Source organism: Lactuca saligna, chromosome 3 (genome assembly GCF_052625555.1).
Source record: "Lactuca saligna cultivar CGN05327 chromosome 3, ASM5262555v1, whole genome shotgun sequence".
In the NCBI taxonomy this organism is placed as follows: Eukaryota; Viridiplantae; Streptophyta; class Magnoliopsida; order Asterales; family Asteraceae; genus Lactuca; species Lactuca saligna.
The window spans coordinates 38,714,035-38,733,234 of NC_136419.1; the positions used below are offsets into that span (position 1 = coordinate 38,714,035).

At 35.4% G+C, this 19,200-nt stretch overlaps 1 protein-coding gene and 1 pseudogene across 4 annotated transcripts; both read right to left on the reverse strand.

Moving 5' to 3' along the window:
* Positions 1 to 653: 653 nt before the first annotated feature.
* On the reverse strand, positions 654 to 1,973 carry LOC145035386 (UPF0481 protein At3g47200-like). The gene has a single exon (XM_078983934.1). It carries the CDS (start codon positions 1,971 to 1,973, stop codon positions 654 to 656), a length of 1,320 nt encoding a protein of 439 aa, XP_078840060.1.
* A 7,631-nt stretch (positions 1,974 to 9,604) lies between these two features.
* On the reverse strand, positions 9,605 to 12,799 carry LOC145035633 (G-type lectin S-receptor-like serine/threonine-protein kinase At2g19130 pseudogene; annotated as a pseudogene). Of its 3 annotated transcripts, none has more exons than XR_013678359.1 (2): positions 10,243 to 12,799; positions 9,605 to 9,814 (listed from the first exon to the last, which is right to left on the reverse strand). The product of XR_013678359.1 is annotated as a G-type lectin S-receptor-like serine/threonine-protein kinase At2g19130 pseudogene, transcript variant X2 (transcript). The 3 variants fall into 3 exon arrangements; XR_013678358.1 differs by having other exon boundaries at positions 9,605 to 9,848; XR_013678360.1 differs by having other exon boundaries at positions 9,605 to 9,853.
* Positions 12,800 to 19,200: the final 6,401 nt, after the last annotated feature.

The following is a 19,200-nucleotide window of genomic DNA, read 5'->3' on the forward strand; positions in this document are numbered from 1 at the left end:
AACCAATACAAACTATACTATACAAGTATATATCGGCAATCTTAACCCATATGGCCTTCACGTAGAAACACCTTCCACCTTCTCAGAGAAGCGCCTTAATACCTTCACATAGAAGCCTTTTATATCGAATAAGAAGGAGTCTGCTAAGTCACCATCCAATGAAGAGCTTTGCATCCTAACAGGTTTCCAAATTTCTTCTGATATGATGGGACTTTGATTATATTTACTTTTTGACTATCGTTAGTGAGGTTTTTTATACATTAAATCATTTGATAATGATGCATTTGTGTGACTGTGTACATTGGAATGTCATGTGCGAATGCTTAATATTTGATTTGCAGTATATTCACTGAATTTGGTGAGGCTTCAACTTTAGCATCCAGGTTTCTGGATCGCCTTCTGGAACAGGTATCGTCTGTATGCTTACTGGAAACAAATATCATTGGTATGGTTACTGAAATACTTGACAAAAGATTTTCCCATACGAAGGACTTTTTCTCAAATGAAGCTGCATAAGATTGATAATAAAGTAATGCAATTCAGCCTGGCGCCTGACACGTAAAAAAAGGTAGAGTTGACTAACGACTATACAGAGTGAAAATAGAAAAGCAAACAACTAAAGTTGAAAAAAGCACGAAAAACTAATCGTGGGATTATGCAGCCTTGATAGTAAAGATTGTCTGAGTTATAGTAAGAGTAAACAAGACGAATGCAGCAAGCAGGGCAATGACACTCCACGGATTATTGAAATACGTGCGTTTCAATCCAGCAAATGTATGGGGCCAATAACTATTATAGTACGCATCCATGTGTTTCCACTCTTGATCATAAAAGAACTCTGGGCACGTAAAGTTTTTGCTCAACTTGTTTATCATATTTGCAGCATCCTCGTTTGAACCGAAATAACTTGCAAGGACTTTAGATTTTTTCAACAAGGCAACATCCTCTCCAGTATCGATTAGCATATCCATGGCACATGCAAATGATGTAACATATTTCGTAACACCAGGAGTATGCTCATACATAATCAGGTTCCTTAAAATCAGTTCACTGTAATCGCCAATACGCACTTTTGGCATCCTTAGAGTAGGCCTTCTGTACCATGAAAACCTGGGAATTGTCGTGAAATTTGGGAACCATGAGGTTGATTCCAGTTTCATGGCCATTGCCCAATTTGGATCTTCATCATTAGGCTTGAACTTCACCCCTGCCCTACCCAATTCCATGGCTGAGTAGCCTTTGCAACTTAATAAAGACACCGGTGGCATCGGTTCCACAGGCTGATAGTATTTGTGTACAAAGCCAAGAATGTGCTCAGGAGTTGAAGCACGGGGTACTACTCTATTTCCTAGAAATAAGTAGTAATACTTTACAAGTTCTTCAATATGCTTGGTAAGTGAGGCTCCCTTTTCAGATACTAAAATAGTACACTCGAAGATGTTTTGAAGAACAAAAAACGGGATTTGGTTTTCTATCAGCAGGAGATCATGAATTATTGATCGAGTAATCAATATGTTTGGAGTAATTAACAAGTTAGTCTCGGATGATGAGTTTGAAAGACTAGAAATAAATTCAAGTATGAAAAAACTATCTATTACCATCATCTTAGCAAGCTCAGAATCGGAGTATGACACCGACCTTGCATAACATGCCTTGATTCTTTCTATTGAGTGAATCACCTTTTCAGCACATGTTCGCAATGCTTGCTCTGGCACCGTACCTAAACGAAGCAACATATTATGTAAATAAATTGTTTTTTGAACTTCATATTCTTGTAGATGTTCATCTTGTCTGTGAAGAGGTCCAATGGCGACCACCCTAGGGCTAAAAGAAGTTGGGCTCAGATCTCTGACCAAGCTAGGAACAATGTAGATTGATGGTGTCGCTTGTTTTCCTACAGTGTCTCCATTTTGTTTACATTCACGTGGAAGTTTGGAGGTATGCGCAATGATATCTACTAATTTAGACTCCATTCAAAATGTTGGCTTGATTACTAACAGAAAATGTATAACAGAAATAGTGCGTTTATGGAGTATATATAACTGACTAACTGTGAAACCAAATCGTGCATACAATTTACAACAGAAACCTCTACAAAGCTCACATAAAATTACTTTCTCCTAAACCAAAAGCAGGAGCTTAGCTTCTCTAAGAACAAATTGATAAAAAAAAAATTCAGAGGGTTTCTTAAAAGGAGAAGCGAGCTAGAGAGAAAATTAAATTAATGCCAGATTTTGAAATAGGTTTTTTATTTTAATAAAAGAAATAAATTATTTGAAAAAAGTAAAAGTAAAAATAGATAGTTAATTGCCAATTGGTGCCTTGCAAACAAATTAAAAACAAAAACCAAGGAGTAGAACACGTGACACTATGCTTGGAAGCTTGCGCTTTGATAGTATGAACCAATAGATTTTATTTTCACACATAGAAGTAAGAGCGTCCAATCCTTTTTGTTTTCACACTTAGAAGTAAGAGCATCCAATCCTTTTTTAACATTTTTTATTAGTTGATAACGTTTTTGGAAAGTTGTTTTAGCGTCTACCTAACTTACTCATACAACATGGATCATTCTATATTTATATTTGGCCAAATGTTAAATATTCATTTTCACTTTAATCCACATATTCTTTTATTGTATACAAAAAAAGATATTTTCTATAAATATGGTATAATTCTCTCAAAATAAGAATTAATATACTTTCTTTAATATGTGCCATTAATAAGTTTATAATAATTACAATATATAAAGTTTTATAATAACGATTATTATTAAATAATTAATATAAAATCTAAACATAAATTCTATTTTATTAATTTACTAACTTTATATAAATATTACATGTTTCATAACTATTTTTAATTATCAATTTTATTTTTTCTTTTTAACCCGTAATTTCCATGGGTTTTAACCTAATTATAGAATAAAGATAAATCAAATATACTTCTAACTTTTGTTTCTATCTATTTTTTTATTTATTAGATCAAGATAAATGTTAAAATCAAAATATATAATTAAAGAGATAATTACAAAATTCTATGTCATTATTTCATTATAAGTTGGAAAATGAGTAGAAACAAAATATGAAGATATATAATTTATCTACGATAAATGTTATTGGAAAGGTCATTACAAACACTTGTTTTTTTCTCTGTTGACCATTATATATATATATATATATATATATATATATATATATATATATATATATATATATATATATATGATTTTTTACATTTAATCACTACATTTAGTAGCATTTTATTTTGTACTCTAATTATATTACATATAAGATTTCTTTTAGGTCATATATATATATATATATATATATATATATATATATATATATATATATATATATATATATATATATATATATATATATATATAGAGAGAGAGAGAGAGAGAGAAGTAACTAATTGATTTAATAAACAGAACAAAAGTTAGTATATTTTATGAAAAAGTTATATAACTTCAAAATAGTTGTTAAAACTTTCAAAATTAAAAAAAATATATATATATATCAAATATTATAAAATATTGTTGTTACATCATGTTTTATCATTTTTTTAATTCTTTTTAATTACATATGTAAATCCACATGAACTTTCTCCACCACCCCTCTATATATATTCACTCCATAGTAAACCTACATGATTGTTTCACAAACATTCATCACGAGAAAAAACGTAGAAAAATCCACGAAACAGATTCATGATTGTTTCTCACCCTCCTTCAACTTTTGGTCGCTTTTAAAGGAGGATCCACCATTGTTGATATGTGAATGAGAATGATATTTTGTCTATATGATATGAACACATTCCATGTTGAGCTCGTATCTAACACTCCGTTTATTAAATTAATTAATTAATTAATTAATTAATTAATGTATAGTAGCCTTAAAATGATTAATTATAAAGCAAAGTATTTGTCTCGATGAGCTAATTGTCATGATTTAGAAGTTGGGGGTTAAAAGTTGAAGTTTCGGATTGGTTTCGTAAATAATTATGAAGTCAGGGACTACTTGGTAAATTATTTGGACTTAATTTAAAGAGATTTTGGAAGCTAAAGGGCTAAATGGTAACTTATGGACTTCATTTGAGAATAATTTATAGAGGAGTGGCTGTTTGGTAACTATTGGACTAAATATGAAAATAATTATGGGAGCAGGGGTACAAAGAGTAAATTATGAGATTTATTTTGAAATGATTTCTGGAGGGAGGGGCCATTTTTGCCATTATCGTAATAAGTTTATAGGGCTCGGGTATATAACGCATACAAACACTAACCCTAAACAGATGTGCAGCCATCACACCCCACCTTATACCTCCCTCACCGACGCTACCACCACCCTATTTTTTCCAATCAGTGAAAGGCCTCTAGCGACCACAGGATTGTCGCCGGTCATAAAACGCAGCCTTGTCGCCGTTATGTGTTGCTGCCATCGTTCCTCCGTGTCTTTTTCTTCTTATTATGCCTTCTGCCGCCAGCGACGTCGTGAACAGTAAGATCCTCTTATTATTTTGATGTTGATAAATTCGGGAATTTGTCATTCAGCAACTAGGGTTTTGTCAGTGGGACTTCAACAGCGTGATGTGAGTTTTCCTCTGGTAGGAACGGGTTGAAGTCACCAATGCCCGATCATTTATGTATGATAGTGTATGTTGGACTTCGGTCCGATGTTGGGGGTAGCCCGATGCAGATTATGTGTTCCGAACTTCGGTCCGGTGTCGGGGCGGTCCCGAGAAGTAGTTATGTATGCTTGATATCTTTCTGATTCATTCATGTTATGTTTTATGTGTTCCGGACCTTGGTTCGATGCTGGGGCAAGCCCGATATATGTTAGCTTATATGTTATGTGTTATGCATTCTGGGCTTCGGTCCATTGTTGGGGCAAGCCCGATGTATGTTAGCTTATATGTTATGTGTTCCGGACTTCGGTTCAATGTCAGGGCAAGCCTGATAAGTGTTATATGCTTATATTATGTGTTTATGATAAATGATATGTTGTGTGTATGTCGGGGTAAGCCCGATGCCAGGCGAGGACCGATGTCGGGCAGGAGTTCGATGCCAGGTTCGTCCCGATACAGTGGGCAAGGCCCAGTATATGTTATTATGTGTTTATTGTATGGTATGTGTTAGTTTTAGGAGACTTACTAAGCTTCATGCTTACAGTTTCAGTTTTAGTTTCAGGTATTTCTGCTAGCAAAAGCAAGGGTTCGAGATGATCGCATGGCACACACCACAATTTTCAAGCCTAGGATATTTACTTTGATATTTGATATGAGTTTCTGATATGTTGACAGATATTATGATATTTTCGAGATACATGGTTTATGATTTTATATGATGATGACATTATGGTTTTATTAATGATCTAAAAACAAAATTTTTGGGAAGTTTCATCGTATCACACCATAAGCGTAATGTAAAACTCAATCCTTAAAATTTGATTGTAGGAGAAGGGGACACTTAGACTTATAAGCCACCAACTTATATTACTTTTGACCGATGTGGGATCGTAACACCATCGCAGAAAGGGGCTTCAGCCACAAATTTTGTTGGGTTTTTAAGGGGGGTCCACCATATGTTTTGCTCCTACACTCCATGAATCTTATGGGTCAAATATGTCACATGCCTTGAATTATTATATAGTTATCAAGCTAGGTATTGAACCATCAAAAAATTTCTACAACTTTAGGTTTATATAGTTAATCAACCATTAGATAAGTGACTTTAACATTAGTAGCAATACAAAATCATTAATCGATAACAATTACAAATACCAACGATGTAACAATCAAAACTAGGTCCTGATTAATCCTGATGCACTACCCTGACCAATTAGTGATTAATCCATGTCACACCCTGAAACCAACGGCAGAAACATTTCGGGGCGGAGGACGTCATGTGTAGTATCACAACCAATGTACATAGTAAGCATAGTAAACACAACCATTACATTACATAAGAATATTTACATTTTTTTGGAAGTGGAGAAATACATACTTTATATACATCACCGTATAATCAAAAGTAAAGACGGGACTTCTATATGCTCCGTCTTCTCCAAAAGTGATCGAAGTACCTGTCTAACGTTGACCTGAGAATACAAGCAGTTTTAAAAATATATCAGTATAAAGCTGGTGAGTTCATAAGCGGTTGATTCTGGTGAATGAAAATCTTCATTTGGTTTTATGAAAAGTTGTTATCCAAGAAAATCCCATACTTTCTTATAAAAGAAGTTTGGTTATCATTTGTTAAACAGCATGTTTATGAAAAGTTAAGTTATCCCAGGAAAAACCCTTTTTTTCCTTAAAAGTCAATGGTTGGTTATCGATCCGGAAATGAAGTGTACAAGTATCTACCATACTTGTATCGTTAGGTGCAGTTTCTTTGAAAGCTCGGTTACCCTAATGAAATACGTTAGTTTTAATATAAAACTAATAAGTAGGTAGTAAAGTAATTGTACAGAAAATCTTGTTTTATTGGTCCTTCACTCGCGTATCTCTTTGGAGTGTTACTAAGGACGTGTCTCCAATTCTAAGATTGACGAATTTACAAGTAATAATATGGAAAATCCTGTTTTATGATTGGTATGAATCCTTTGTAAATTATAAAGTATAACATAAAATATAACATTTTATGATGAGATTCACAAATTCCGTGTTTTAGTTTTGAAAACTAACTTTGCAAGTTAATTTCTTAATCGTTTGGTAAAACGGTTTTGTGTTAAAAGCATAGTGAACATGTAAACATTTCATACGAAATAATTGGCTTTGAGTACAAGTTCCCTTGTACTTTTGCTTGTAATCGCCCTTGAAAACATGAAAAACTCGGAAAAAGGTGTAGGGTTATGAACTCACCTGATGTGTGTGTGCCGGGTAGGATGCTAGGTTTGAATTTAGGGCTTGAACACACGCGAGGATCCCATGTAATATGAAGTGATACATAATTGTATCTAATTAGTCATTAAACCACTAATTAAGCAAGTAAATACACTCTAATGCGTGGAAACACTTTATTTCAAGTGTTACGAATGATACAGATTGCATATAAGGAGTGTATGGCCTCGTTAAAGAGTTTACTCTTCAAGTGGGGGCCCTTAGGGGTGTTTACGGTTCTGGGACCATATCCCCATGAGTTTACGGCTATAAACTCATGGGATTGGTGTTATTGGGTGCTTAAAGGTCTTATCTTACTCAAGGAAGGGTCCTAGGGTTGAATCAAAGGCTATGGAAGTGATTGGAACTTGAAATGATCCGTGAATGGAGTTTACAGTTTATGAACCACTCCTTGGGGAGTTTACGGTCGTAAACACATGAGTTTACGGCCGTAAACTCATGTTTGTCCATTTTTCATGTGTTTTGGTGGTTGTAGGTTAAGCATGCCAAGTTCTAGACCCAAATATAAGCCATAGAAGGTGTTAGGGGCACTTAAACACCCTTTGGAGGTGTTTACAGTTTTGGGACATTCCCAAACCGTAAACTCATGTTTACACCTCTATTTTCATGTTTTGGGGTTCTTAGATCATTCATGCAAGTCCATAGGCCATTAGCTAAGCATTTGGAAGGGTTTTGGGGCATCAAAACCCCCTTATATAGGGTTGAGTTCACGGCCAGGTGGGGATCCACCCAATCCCGACATCAAACGGAGTTTACGATTTAACCCGATTAAATGGCTGTAACCCGACTTAGTCGTGAGTTAGAAATTTTTCCAAAAGAAATCGAGGTTATTTCACGTGATTTTATTGCTTTCAGGCGCATATGAAAATACAACAATAACCCAAATGGATTTACTTAACTCAAAAGTTAACGGAAAACTTTATTAAAAATAATTTTTTATTAACCGAAGTGGGTTACAGTGACGAAATAAATTTCGGGTTGTTACAATCCATGTGTACATAATGAGTAAAGAAGTAGAAAACGATAAAATTTTAACACTTTGAAGAAGTTCTATCTCGGTATAAACTATTGAGGAATGATTAGTATGGTATTAATCATATTAACTTATTTTGTTATGATATTAGATGTATTTACGAACTTTGTTATGATATTAATCATTTTTTTAAAAGCTCAACAGATTTGCAGTTTATGGTACCCGATTAATCTCCTAATTTATCAATTAACCCCAGTCCACTGACTACCTAACGTCAAAGGTTTTTTGCAACCTTGAAAAATACACAATCATAGAAACAATTGAACGGTTTATCCAGTTAATCATATACGTTATCTTTTAATTAGATGGATTGTCTGGAAAAAAATTCACGAAATTAATTGAGAACAACCGCTATCTTGTTGATTTTGTGGATGACAAACCTAAGCATAACAACACACTTTGAATTGCTCCCATTTCAAATTTCATGTTCACCGGTGGGTATTGTTTCATCACAATCGTAATTTAACCTTGAAACATCCATATTAGTTTTTTCATCAAGCTTATCTACCCCTGGATTCGATCTCATCATAATCATAACTAAACCCTAAAACATCCATTGCAGTTGTTTCGTCAAGCTCATCCACAGGTGGATTCGATTTCATCGGAGTCATAACTAAACTCTGAAATATCCATCGTAGTTGTTTCATCAAGCTCATCCGCTGGTGGAATATATTTCATCATAATCGAAATTAAACCCTGGAATATGCATGGTAGTTGTTTTGTAAAGCTCATTCTCCTCCAATTTGGCATGGTGACGTGAGTTTCCAAACATAACCCAACATAATTCATCAAAATGGAAGTGTGATTAGGTAAGAAAGTAAAATTTCATCCAAAATAGAACCAAAGGCCGTACAAGTTGTTGAATTTGGGGGAAGAGATCGTAAAGGATCGGTGGGTGAACGGTTGTGACAGGGTGTGACAATGTGTCAATGCATGTTGTCTTTGGATATTTGTTAGTTTTGGTATGTTAGTTGCAGGGGTGAGCATTGGAACTGGTATCTGTTTTTGAAATTGAAACTGTCTCGGAACTGTGAGTTCTAAAACTCGAATTGCCTTAACCAGTTTCGGTCCCGGTTCCTAAAGTTTCAGAACCGCATTAAGCGGTTTAGGTTTCAGTTCTTATTTTTTCGGAATCTTTTTACCTGTTGGGTATCCACCGGAATCGGTTTGTATATGAACTAATCATCTAATCATGGATTTATTTTATATAAAAAAAAATTATTTTCAATTTGTTATAAACAACGTCTGAATAATCAACCATATTGTACTCAGGTGTCAAAAATTCATAACATAGATATTTTGGTTCTTATGACTTTTCAGTATATATATGCAAAGCAAATTGCAACTAAAAAATAGTTATGCTATTAGATATTGATCTCTATCATTTTGCCATCATCCTAATTTTATACTGGAACGGGTCTGACAGTTCTAGTTCCGATTCAAAAATATAAGGAACCCGTGTAATCGGCTCCAGTTCCGTTTCCAAAGTTTCAAGACCCGGTGGTTAACCGCTTATGAGAGAGAGAGAGAGAGAGAGAGAGAGAGAGAGAATGGGGTTGGGTGTGGGCCATCGTTTATTTTAAACTCTTGAAAATTATAAATTGGTAAAATAAAAAGAAAAAATAAAAAGGTATTTATTCTTTTTAAATGGACCAGCGGACCATCGGAATAATTTTCAAAAACCAAATTTTCAAACATCACAGGGGTATACACTATCTTTTTTTACAAGCGACCAAAATATAAATTTGACCAAACCGTAACTACAATTTCTATAATTCACTCTTATCTATAGATAGCACAAATAGCTACAACTCATTTAATCAACTTCAGTCCTTTTCGAAACTTCTTGCTGCTTCCTACCTTCAGCTTTCAACGACCCTACACATTATGCCTTGAATTACTTGTACATTAACTGCACTAAAACCAATCAAATTAATCTGTAACAAGAGTTCCAAATATATTCATTGTTTCCAAGATTAGTTTGATTTAGAATAAAATCCATAATTTCAACTTTCTCAACCATTATTCTCTAACAAACCAGATCCAAATTGACACAAATATGCCGAAAGAGCTCTAGTGCAAAAAAAAAAAAAAAGGAAGTTTTGAACAGTTGTAGATAAGTAAACCACTAAACGCTAAGAAATCATCATCCTTTAAACATATTTCTCCAAAATACTTCATTTTTGTAGAGTATAGCATTTTGAAAATATCAGTCATCTATTTGCAACAAAGAGTCAATGACTCATTTATTTTTATCACGATACAATATCTACTTTAAACATAACAGAGAATATAAAAAGAATCACCTTCACGAAGATGAGCCCTTTGACTGGGAGTCCTCAACTGAAGAATTGCTCTGTAGTACCGAACACCTGTTTAAGGGTGAATCAGTAAAGAAAACAGGATCCTCGATGTTCTCAACATATAAAGTGACAATTTGGGGGATCGGAGGCATGCTCACATCCGAAACCCCTTCAAGAATCCTTTCCACCAGACTCATAACAGGCCTACTGTCTTCCTCATCTTGGATACACCAACATGCAACTTTGCAAATTTTTGTCACTTCTTCAACACAAGCTTCCCTATTTAATCTACTGTCTAACAGGCTAAGGATATCACCTCCCTCCATAAGAACATTTGTAACCAAACCTGGGAAGAATGTACTCCTTGAATCTTCACAATGCACCACATTTCGTTTTCCATATACTAATTCAAAAAGCATCATTCCATAGCTATAAACATCTGCCTTAGCTGTGACTGCCAACCCTGATATCCATTCTGGTGCTAGATACCCGGGTGTCCCTCTAATAGTTGTCAAAACCCTACTAAAATCTCGACCAACAAGTTTTGCTAGACCAAAGTCTGCAATTTTTGGACTGAAATCTGCACCTAAGAGAATGTTTTCTGGCTTTATGTCACAGTGAATTATACAGTCTCTACACTTCTCATGAAGATAGGCCAGCCCTTTTGCAGCTCCTAGTGCAATCTGATACCTTGTTTTCCAGTTTAAAACTTGTTTTCCACGGAAAAGATGGGTGTCCAGAGAACCGTTTTCCATGTAATCATACACCAACAGCTTATTGTTACCTTGTGCACAAAACCCACGAAGGCGTACAAGATTAACGTGTTGGATGGATCCGATTGTGCTGACTTCGCTCCTGAACTGCTTCTCTCCTTGGCTTATGCTTTCAAGCTTTTTCACTGCTACAGTGGATGAATCACGCAGTACTCCCTTGAAAACAGAGCCAAAACCACCTCCTCCTAATTTGTCGGAGAAATTTTTGGTGGCTACTTTTAAATCTTTGTAGGTGAACGCCAGCAATGATCCCTCCATTGTCGTCTTTCCAACTGAGATTCTCTTTTTTCTATATATTAAAACCAAAATTAGACCCCAGAGAAAAGCCCCACCTACAACAGCACCCACAATGACCCAATAACTCTTTGTATGATGTGGAAGATCTTTAGAAGCGACTTTCACGTAGATTGTTTTTCCACTATCGTTATCTTCCGAGAGGTTCAAGAGATCTCCATTCCAAACCAAACACTGATTATCGACAAAAGAGTAAGCATTACAGGAGCAATTCTTCAAACATGTGGTACGACATTCTTCGGCACTCCCAACTTCCAGAGTTATATTTGAAGGTGGGTAGCTCTTGGCTTTAATCATGAAAGAATCTTGCTTTTCCATGTTCCCCCCACACTGCAAATCAGTTTTTCTCACACACCCACCGGAGAAATCACTCTGATTCCAATCACTCTCTGATCTTGGTTTGAAGCCAATGAAGCAATTACAGAATTGTGATACAGTCTGCCTACAAATCCCAAAGGCCCCACACAGAGCATAGACATCACACCGTGTTTTAGGTTGAGACCAAAACAAATTCCAGTCATTGGCAGTCTCCACCCATGTTAGTTGCTGAACTTGACCAGAAACATCTATTACGAAGCTAGATGTAACGGAAGGATTATACACTGTGTAAGTGACATAACTCTCGTTCTCATTCTTATGGTAGCTGAAATTAAAAAGGGAATTCGATGTCATTTCAGGTACTAAGTCAAATGTTTTCCCATTCCAAGAACCGCTTGTCCAATATTGATGGGAGCCATTCCACTGGATCACGTACTCATTACTAGACGGATGAAGCTCCAAAGAGAAGATTCCTACAGCAGGATCTTCTTTGCTTCTCCATGAAGTAAGAACCTGGTTCTTTTTTGTTCTATTATCATAACCAAATTTAGCACCAGGCAACCAAGTATGCGTTGGGTGATCAAAACTTTGCCAAACAGGTTCAACTGAATTTGAGCTGTCACTCAAAACTAAGTTACCATCATCACGAAGAACAACTATTGCAGACTTCAAAGTGGTGGTGATGTTTGTGGACCAAATCTGGAACTTGGACTCATTCAAGAGCACCAAATTACCATCAATGATTTTTAATTCTGAACGGAATCTATCGGAGATGGGTGTTTCTCTGTTTGCCACCCAAACTATGATAGGAGGATTTGAATAGAGTTTCTTATACCAGATGCCTATGTAATAGTTGGAAGAGTTACCTGCCTTGAAGAAACCCAACTCGAATTTTTCACCATGGGATATGATTGTAAGGTCTCCTGACAGAGACTGGTTTGTAGATAGAGTGTTGGTTCCATATGAGATACTGATGGATAAAGTGAAAAACAGGAGGACCAAAAACCTTGATAAGTTACTGCTACTTTCTGTGAAGCGCATGACTAATACCAAACTTGGACACGGAGATGGATAAAGAGAGAATGAAAAATGACAGATTTCATATCATATGCTGAAATATATTTCGAGTTTGGAGTTTCATCAATGGATATACTTCTTCCAAGAGTACAGTGATAAGTGTTTCATGAAACAGTTTTGAAAGTTTCAAATAAGTTGAACGAAATAGTACACAAGTTGACTGTGGAATGGGTCAATGTGAGGAATTTTAATTTAATATATTCATCTTCATTGATTAGTATATATAATACGCAGATATACATACAAAAGCTAACTAGCCATAACGGGATTTAAAAAAATCAAATCATATCTCATCTCTAATAATCAAGAATCACGTATCTGTTTGGTAAGTTTGACAAGTGACTTCTAAAACAGATATAAATGCAAAATACAATTTCCTACATGGTATAGGTCTTTAATTACAGATAACCTTGAAGGAAACATAAAAACCACTCTTGCATGTTATGAGCCAAATTCTTCCACAAGGGAGTTATTCAGTTACTTTCATCCCAAGTTACTAGGCAAGGGCAATGTTTTTATATATTTGATTACTTGGATGTTTTAGCATCCTTTTATGATTCTTGTTAAAGACGTATAAATATATTATCCTTTTATGATTCTTGTTAGAGACTTTTACATATATATATTGTTCTATCATCTTAAAATATTTGTGTGAATATATGTCTTAGAATAATAATAAGTTTAGTTAGGCTATTTTTGTTAGGTAAAGAACACGGATAAACGGAAACAGGTCTGGCAAATACGATAAAAAAAACAAAAGCGAAAATCGAAACACATGTATTTAAATGGTTCAAACTATCTTACGATATGCTACATCCATTGTCGAACTAGAGAGAGAGAGAGAGAGAGAGAGAGAGAGAGAGAGATTTTCCACACACTTTTTGCTATAATATTATAGATACGGTTGTTTATAAGTATATAAACAACATAATTTGACCTAAATATCTAAAAGGCCGAGTTCATCAAATAAATTGGCCGGGCAAGTCGCACCCGAGATCTTGTGGTCTGCACCCAAAAAATTTTAGTCTTTAAATTTCAGTCATGATGATAAGTCTCCATAACTAACAATCTCCCACTTGAAGACTTGATCATCATTCAACATCCATCAACGTCCGCATCCTCTGTAACACTTCTCTCTCTCTCTCTCTCTCTCTCTCTCTCTCTCTCTCTCTCTCTCTCTCATTTTTAGCTCCTCTTCAAGTTTCTGAAAGCCCAGTTGAAGTCATGCACAACTTCAACTTAGTAAACATATCAACTGAATTATCATACCAAGGATTTTTTATTTTTTTTTCAGATTTAGTGTACCATCAATTATAAGTCTCCCGTATGAGATGATATCACAACTGTATGTTTTTCGTTTGGCTGTGAAACACCAGATTCTTCGCAAGATGTACAACAACACTTTGATTGTCACGGTGGAGAACCCAAAGAGATAGAGGGTATGCGATTTATAAGGTAAGTAGTTGTTCTCACTGCATCTGCCCATAACATTTTTAGAATCCCTTCATGTAACCTGATGCTCTTCGCTCTCTTGTTTAATTTTTTTCATACTCTCTGCAACACTATTATTCTGAGGTGTTTATAGCACAGTCTTCAATATTCGGACCCCGTGGTCTGCACAATAATCAATAAACTCCTTGCTGATGTATTCACCTCTATTATTTTACTTCAAATATTTAATCTTCAGATTTGTCTCGTTCTCCACAACAGCTTTGAACCTTTTAAAAGTACAGAAAATGTCAGATTTATTTTTCAGAAAGTAAACCCATACCTTTCTTGTAGCATCATCTATAAAGGAAATGTGATATCAGGAACCTCTTGTAGATGAAACTGATGTGGGAGTACCGAAGACATCAGAATGTATCAGCTCAAGCTTTTCTGATTTTAGTAGTTGGCCCGTCTTCACGAAAGTAACTCTTTTCTGTTTACCAAATATGCATGGTTTGTAGAAGTCGATTGTCATATTCTTCAGTTGTAGGATTCTAGACTTTGAAGCAAGCATCTTCATTCCCTTCTCACTCATATGGCCACATATTTGGTGTCATAAATTAAAGGACTCCTCATCTTCAATAGTTGCATTTGCTTCTCCTGAGGTCAACTCCATATTATATAGATTTCCCTTCTTCTTTCCTTGAGTCAATTACTAAGTTCCCTTTAATAACCTTTTATTTACCTTTTCTAAACTTTACATCATGTCCCTCTTTATCTAGCTCTAAGATCAGTATTTTCTTCATGTCAAGAATATATTTCACATCCTTTAAAATCCAGGTAGTACCCATCAAAGATTTTAAAGCTACATCTCCAATACCAGTAATCTTCAAAATTTTACCATATACCAGATGAATAGTTCTGATGTAAGGTCTAAATCTTCTCATGATTTCTTTGTTGTGTGAAGCATGAAACGGTGCTCCTGAATCCATCACCCAAAACTCGATTGGATTCTCTACACAACAAATTAGTGAATCATCGTAGTCTTCAACCACGTTCATCTCCTTCTTGCCATTATCTGCAGGAGGTTTATGGCATTTATTTCTAAAATGTCATGTTCCATTTCGTTTCCAGTAGATGACTTCTTTTCTACTTCTTGATTATCCTCTCTTCCTTGATTATGATCTTTTTCTTCCATATCCACCTTTGTTATTATCTTATGCCCCTCTCTTCCATATTGAGTAAACTAGTGGAACCTTCTCCTACATTCCTTCTCCGAACATCATCAATAAGAATAAGATCTTTGATTTTTTTTGAATGTGAGTTTCGTAGTTCCTGAAGAACTACTAACTGTAGTAACTATTCCGGCCCAACTTTCGGGCAACGAAGATAATAATAGTAAAGCCCGGACTTCGTCTTCGAATTTAATTTCAACATATCCTAACCTGGATATTATCAAGTTGAACTTATTGACGTGGTCTGCCATATACACTCCTTCCTTCGTTTTCGTGTTTACCAATTTTCTGATCAATTAAACCTTGTTTGATACAGATGGCTTTTCATACATGTTGGATAGTGTCTTTATCATTCCAAATGTGGTCTTCTCATTGACGATGTTGTAGGTGGCATTCTTCACCGGTGATAATTTGACAACGCCAAGGGACTGTCAGTCCAACAAGATCCATCTTGTAAAATCTATCTTCTCAGGTTTCTATTCAGATAATGGTAAGTGTGATTTCATTTGGTATAAGTAATCCTAAATATGTATCTTCCAGAATCCAAAATCACGGCCTTCAAATTTATCAATCATCACTTTCCCGTAGCTCTGATACCAGTTGTTATGTAAAGAACAACAATAAATGGGAACAAATATGAGGAATACGATAAAAAGCATAAACGAAAATCAAAACACACTACACGCAGGGATTTAAGTGGTTCAAACTATCTTACGATAAACTACATCCAATGTCGAACTAGAGAGAGAGAGAGAGAGAGAGAGAGAGAATTAATTCCACACATGCTTTTTGCTACAATATTACAGATATGGCCGCTCATAAGTATAATAAGTATATAAATGAGAAAATTTGACCTAAACATCTAAAAGGCCATGTAACCTCCCAAATTTGAAGACAAAATAAATTCATTTTAAAAATTTTAAGATTCATAAAACAGATTACTGAAAATGCCATCAATGTTATCTCATATCGTGAAAATCATAAGTCAGTCATCTCAAAAACATATCATAAGAAAATAATGTCAGAGTACAAATCCAAAAAATCTCATATGCGGAGAATAGTGTGCGTGATGCGCAACTATCGTGTCGGCTTCTTTCCCTTCGAAGAAGAAGGACCTAGAACAAAAACTGAAAACTATAAGCATAAAGCTTAGTAAGTTCCCCCATCATACCACATACTATATAACACCCCTTCGGTATCTTTCAACTGGTAACTTGCCTAGCATATCAGGGTGTTGAAGATATTATGTTGCGTCATTGGGCCTTTTTTGTTTATTTTGTAACCGAGTTGGGCCTGTCCACCCGTTACTTGTTTCTAGGGATATATTATTTAAGGTGCATGCATGCATCACGTTTTGGCAACTTTTGATAATATTATTGTCACCCTAACCATGCCTTTATAGTAGAAATTCTTTATCGAGTTCTTTTGAGGCTGTGGCTTATAATCATTCAACATATTTGATCCATTGTCGTGCTCTTATTTTGCTCTGTTTTGAATCTAATCATTCATTCAATGATTAATATCCTAATAATTGGTATCAGAGCAAGGGACTATGTAATCTATACACATCTCTTCTGTTAATAGAGTCATTAGGGTTTCCGTTAATATTGGATCTGATTTAGCCTTCATCATACTTTTCTTGATGCTATTCAGTGATCTTGATATTACCCTAAAACTGATTATGTTTACACTTCTGATTCTTAACAAGTTTCTAAAGTATATCATCATGTACCACGACGATTCTCACATCAACTCCATAAACATTTCTAGCAGCATTGGACCGACCACTAGGATCCCAATTCTTTTTCCCAACTAATATGAAGTGCGGGCGCTCCACTTCAATGATTACATTCTTGGTCTTGAAGATAATGGATATCTGATATGTAAAGCCTTCACTCTAGGGGCATTAGTTCACACTGGAACCAGAAGAGTTATCAAAACTCAAACTGACTATAACAAACTTCTTCTTGAAGTAAAGGATGTTCCTCAAGATGAGAAGGACAAACTGATCCACAATGTTAAGGCAATAAGAATCATTCGATTTGATTTGCCTATTGATACCTTTTGTCTAGTTAGTTCTTGTGACATAGCAAAATCAATCTGGGATAGGCTCAAGGAACTTTACTCTATAGTAGAAATTATTTATCGAGTTCTTCTAAGGTTCTGGCTTATAATCATTCAGCATATTTAATCCATTGTCGTGCTCTAACCTGTTTTGAATCTAATCGATCTTTCAAAGATCAACAAGGTAAACTCCATTCTTGAGAAAATCAGTGAATGTGATAAGTTAATCAACAAGGTAAACTCCATTCTTGAATCTCTAAATATACCTGTGTATCTAAATATACCTGTGTCCAGATACGAGACTTTAAAGGAAGAGATTTATGCCGAGGATCCAACAGTTTCGTGTCTTATTAAGGCATCACTAGAATTTCGTCGATTAATTTTGCTTTATTTCCTTCTCTTTGGCACACTCTGGCACAAATATTGTTGTGACTTTCCAAAAGTCTGGTTCATGGTTCTTACACTTATTTTTAGTTTCGCAGAACAATTAACAATTTATCTACTACGAAGGTTCGTATCAAACTTACATATAAATGGGCTTGTTTCCATTCACTACGAAAGTTAGTTATTGATTCAGATTCCGAAAGGGTGAAACTGACGCGACAATTTATTATGGATAGGAATTCAAATGGGCACGTGAAAATTTGAAGGGGCGTCTACTTTACCGCCGCATGACGCATGCTTCTGACGTAACAGTTGTCATGTCAAGTCGCGCTTTTATAGGCGACTTTTCAGTACCTGATACAATCTCTCTCCGGATTTCTCTCACCAAACAAATGGTATAACGGGATTTTGAGGCTACAACTCTCTTTACCACTCCCAAATATCCTCAAAGAATTTTTGCAATCAAAAGGCTCTCAACTGTTCATCATCATCTTCTTCAAGAAATCATCAATGATGGGATCCTCTGAAACTCCTTTTGTTCAATAAAAAACATGGAAATAACCGATTCTTTCCATGAAGCCCAATCAAAACTTGGTGATCGATCTTGATCCTTGCAAGTATGACAATTATCTTCTTATAATCGTTGAATGCCTGAAGTACTCTCCGCTGATTACTGCTCTGACTAAGACGGCAAGTGTTCCAATGTTTCTTCTGTCGAAACCTTATTCTTCTGCGAGTTATCTCAAGGAAGAACAGAGAATCACATTTGAAATACACAACATAACGACCTCCATCACCAATTCTCATTTTTGCTCAATCTTAAGGCTTGCTCAAATACATGACATGATTGATCCTGAATCTGTCACTAACTCAACTCTATTAGAGATGTTCTATCAGATAGGGTACAAGGAAATGCTAACCGCCATTTCCAAGTTCAGAAAACCTAACTTGCCGCCACAGTGGAATGGGTTCTTTACATTGTTATTAAAGGCTTTCATTGAATGGGTCACGAGATCAGATTGCGCCGGCAAGCTTTTTATGGCCATCTTCTATGGGATTTACACTGGGCTCAAAATTTATTTTGGAGCTGTTCTCTAGTCAGAAGTTATTCAAATCACCCTTTCTACTACTCGTGATAGGGAAATTTCTTATGCACATTTTTGGACTGTCATTGTTCAAAGGCCAATCGAAAAACTTCAAATTCTAGTTATGAAAAATTCATTGACGGCCTCTATTTCAACCTTTCATACTACAAGCACTATTCTTGCTGACAACTCCAAATCTGCATTTGTTGGTTCGATTTTGGAAGTCATGCTTTGTGATGTGCCAGCTGCTAGCAAGATTCTTGAAGGCTACCAGTCAATTCCTACTTCAGGGTTTCACTCTTA

Bases quoted from the DNA above. Each gene is read 5' to 3' on its own strand.
- LOC145035386 (XM_078983934.1), bottom strand. From the start codon at position 1,973: ATGGAGTCTAAATTAGTAGATATCATTGCGCATACCTCCAAACTTCCA.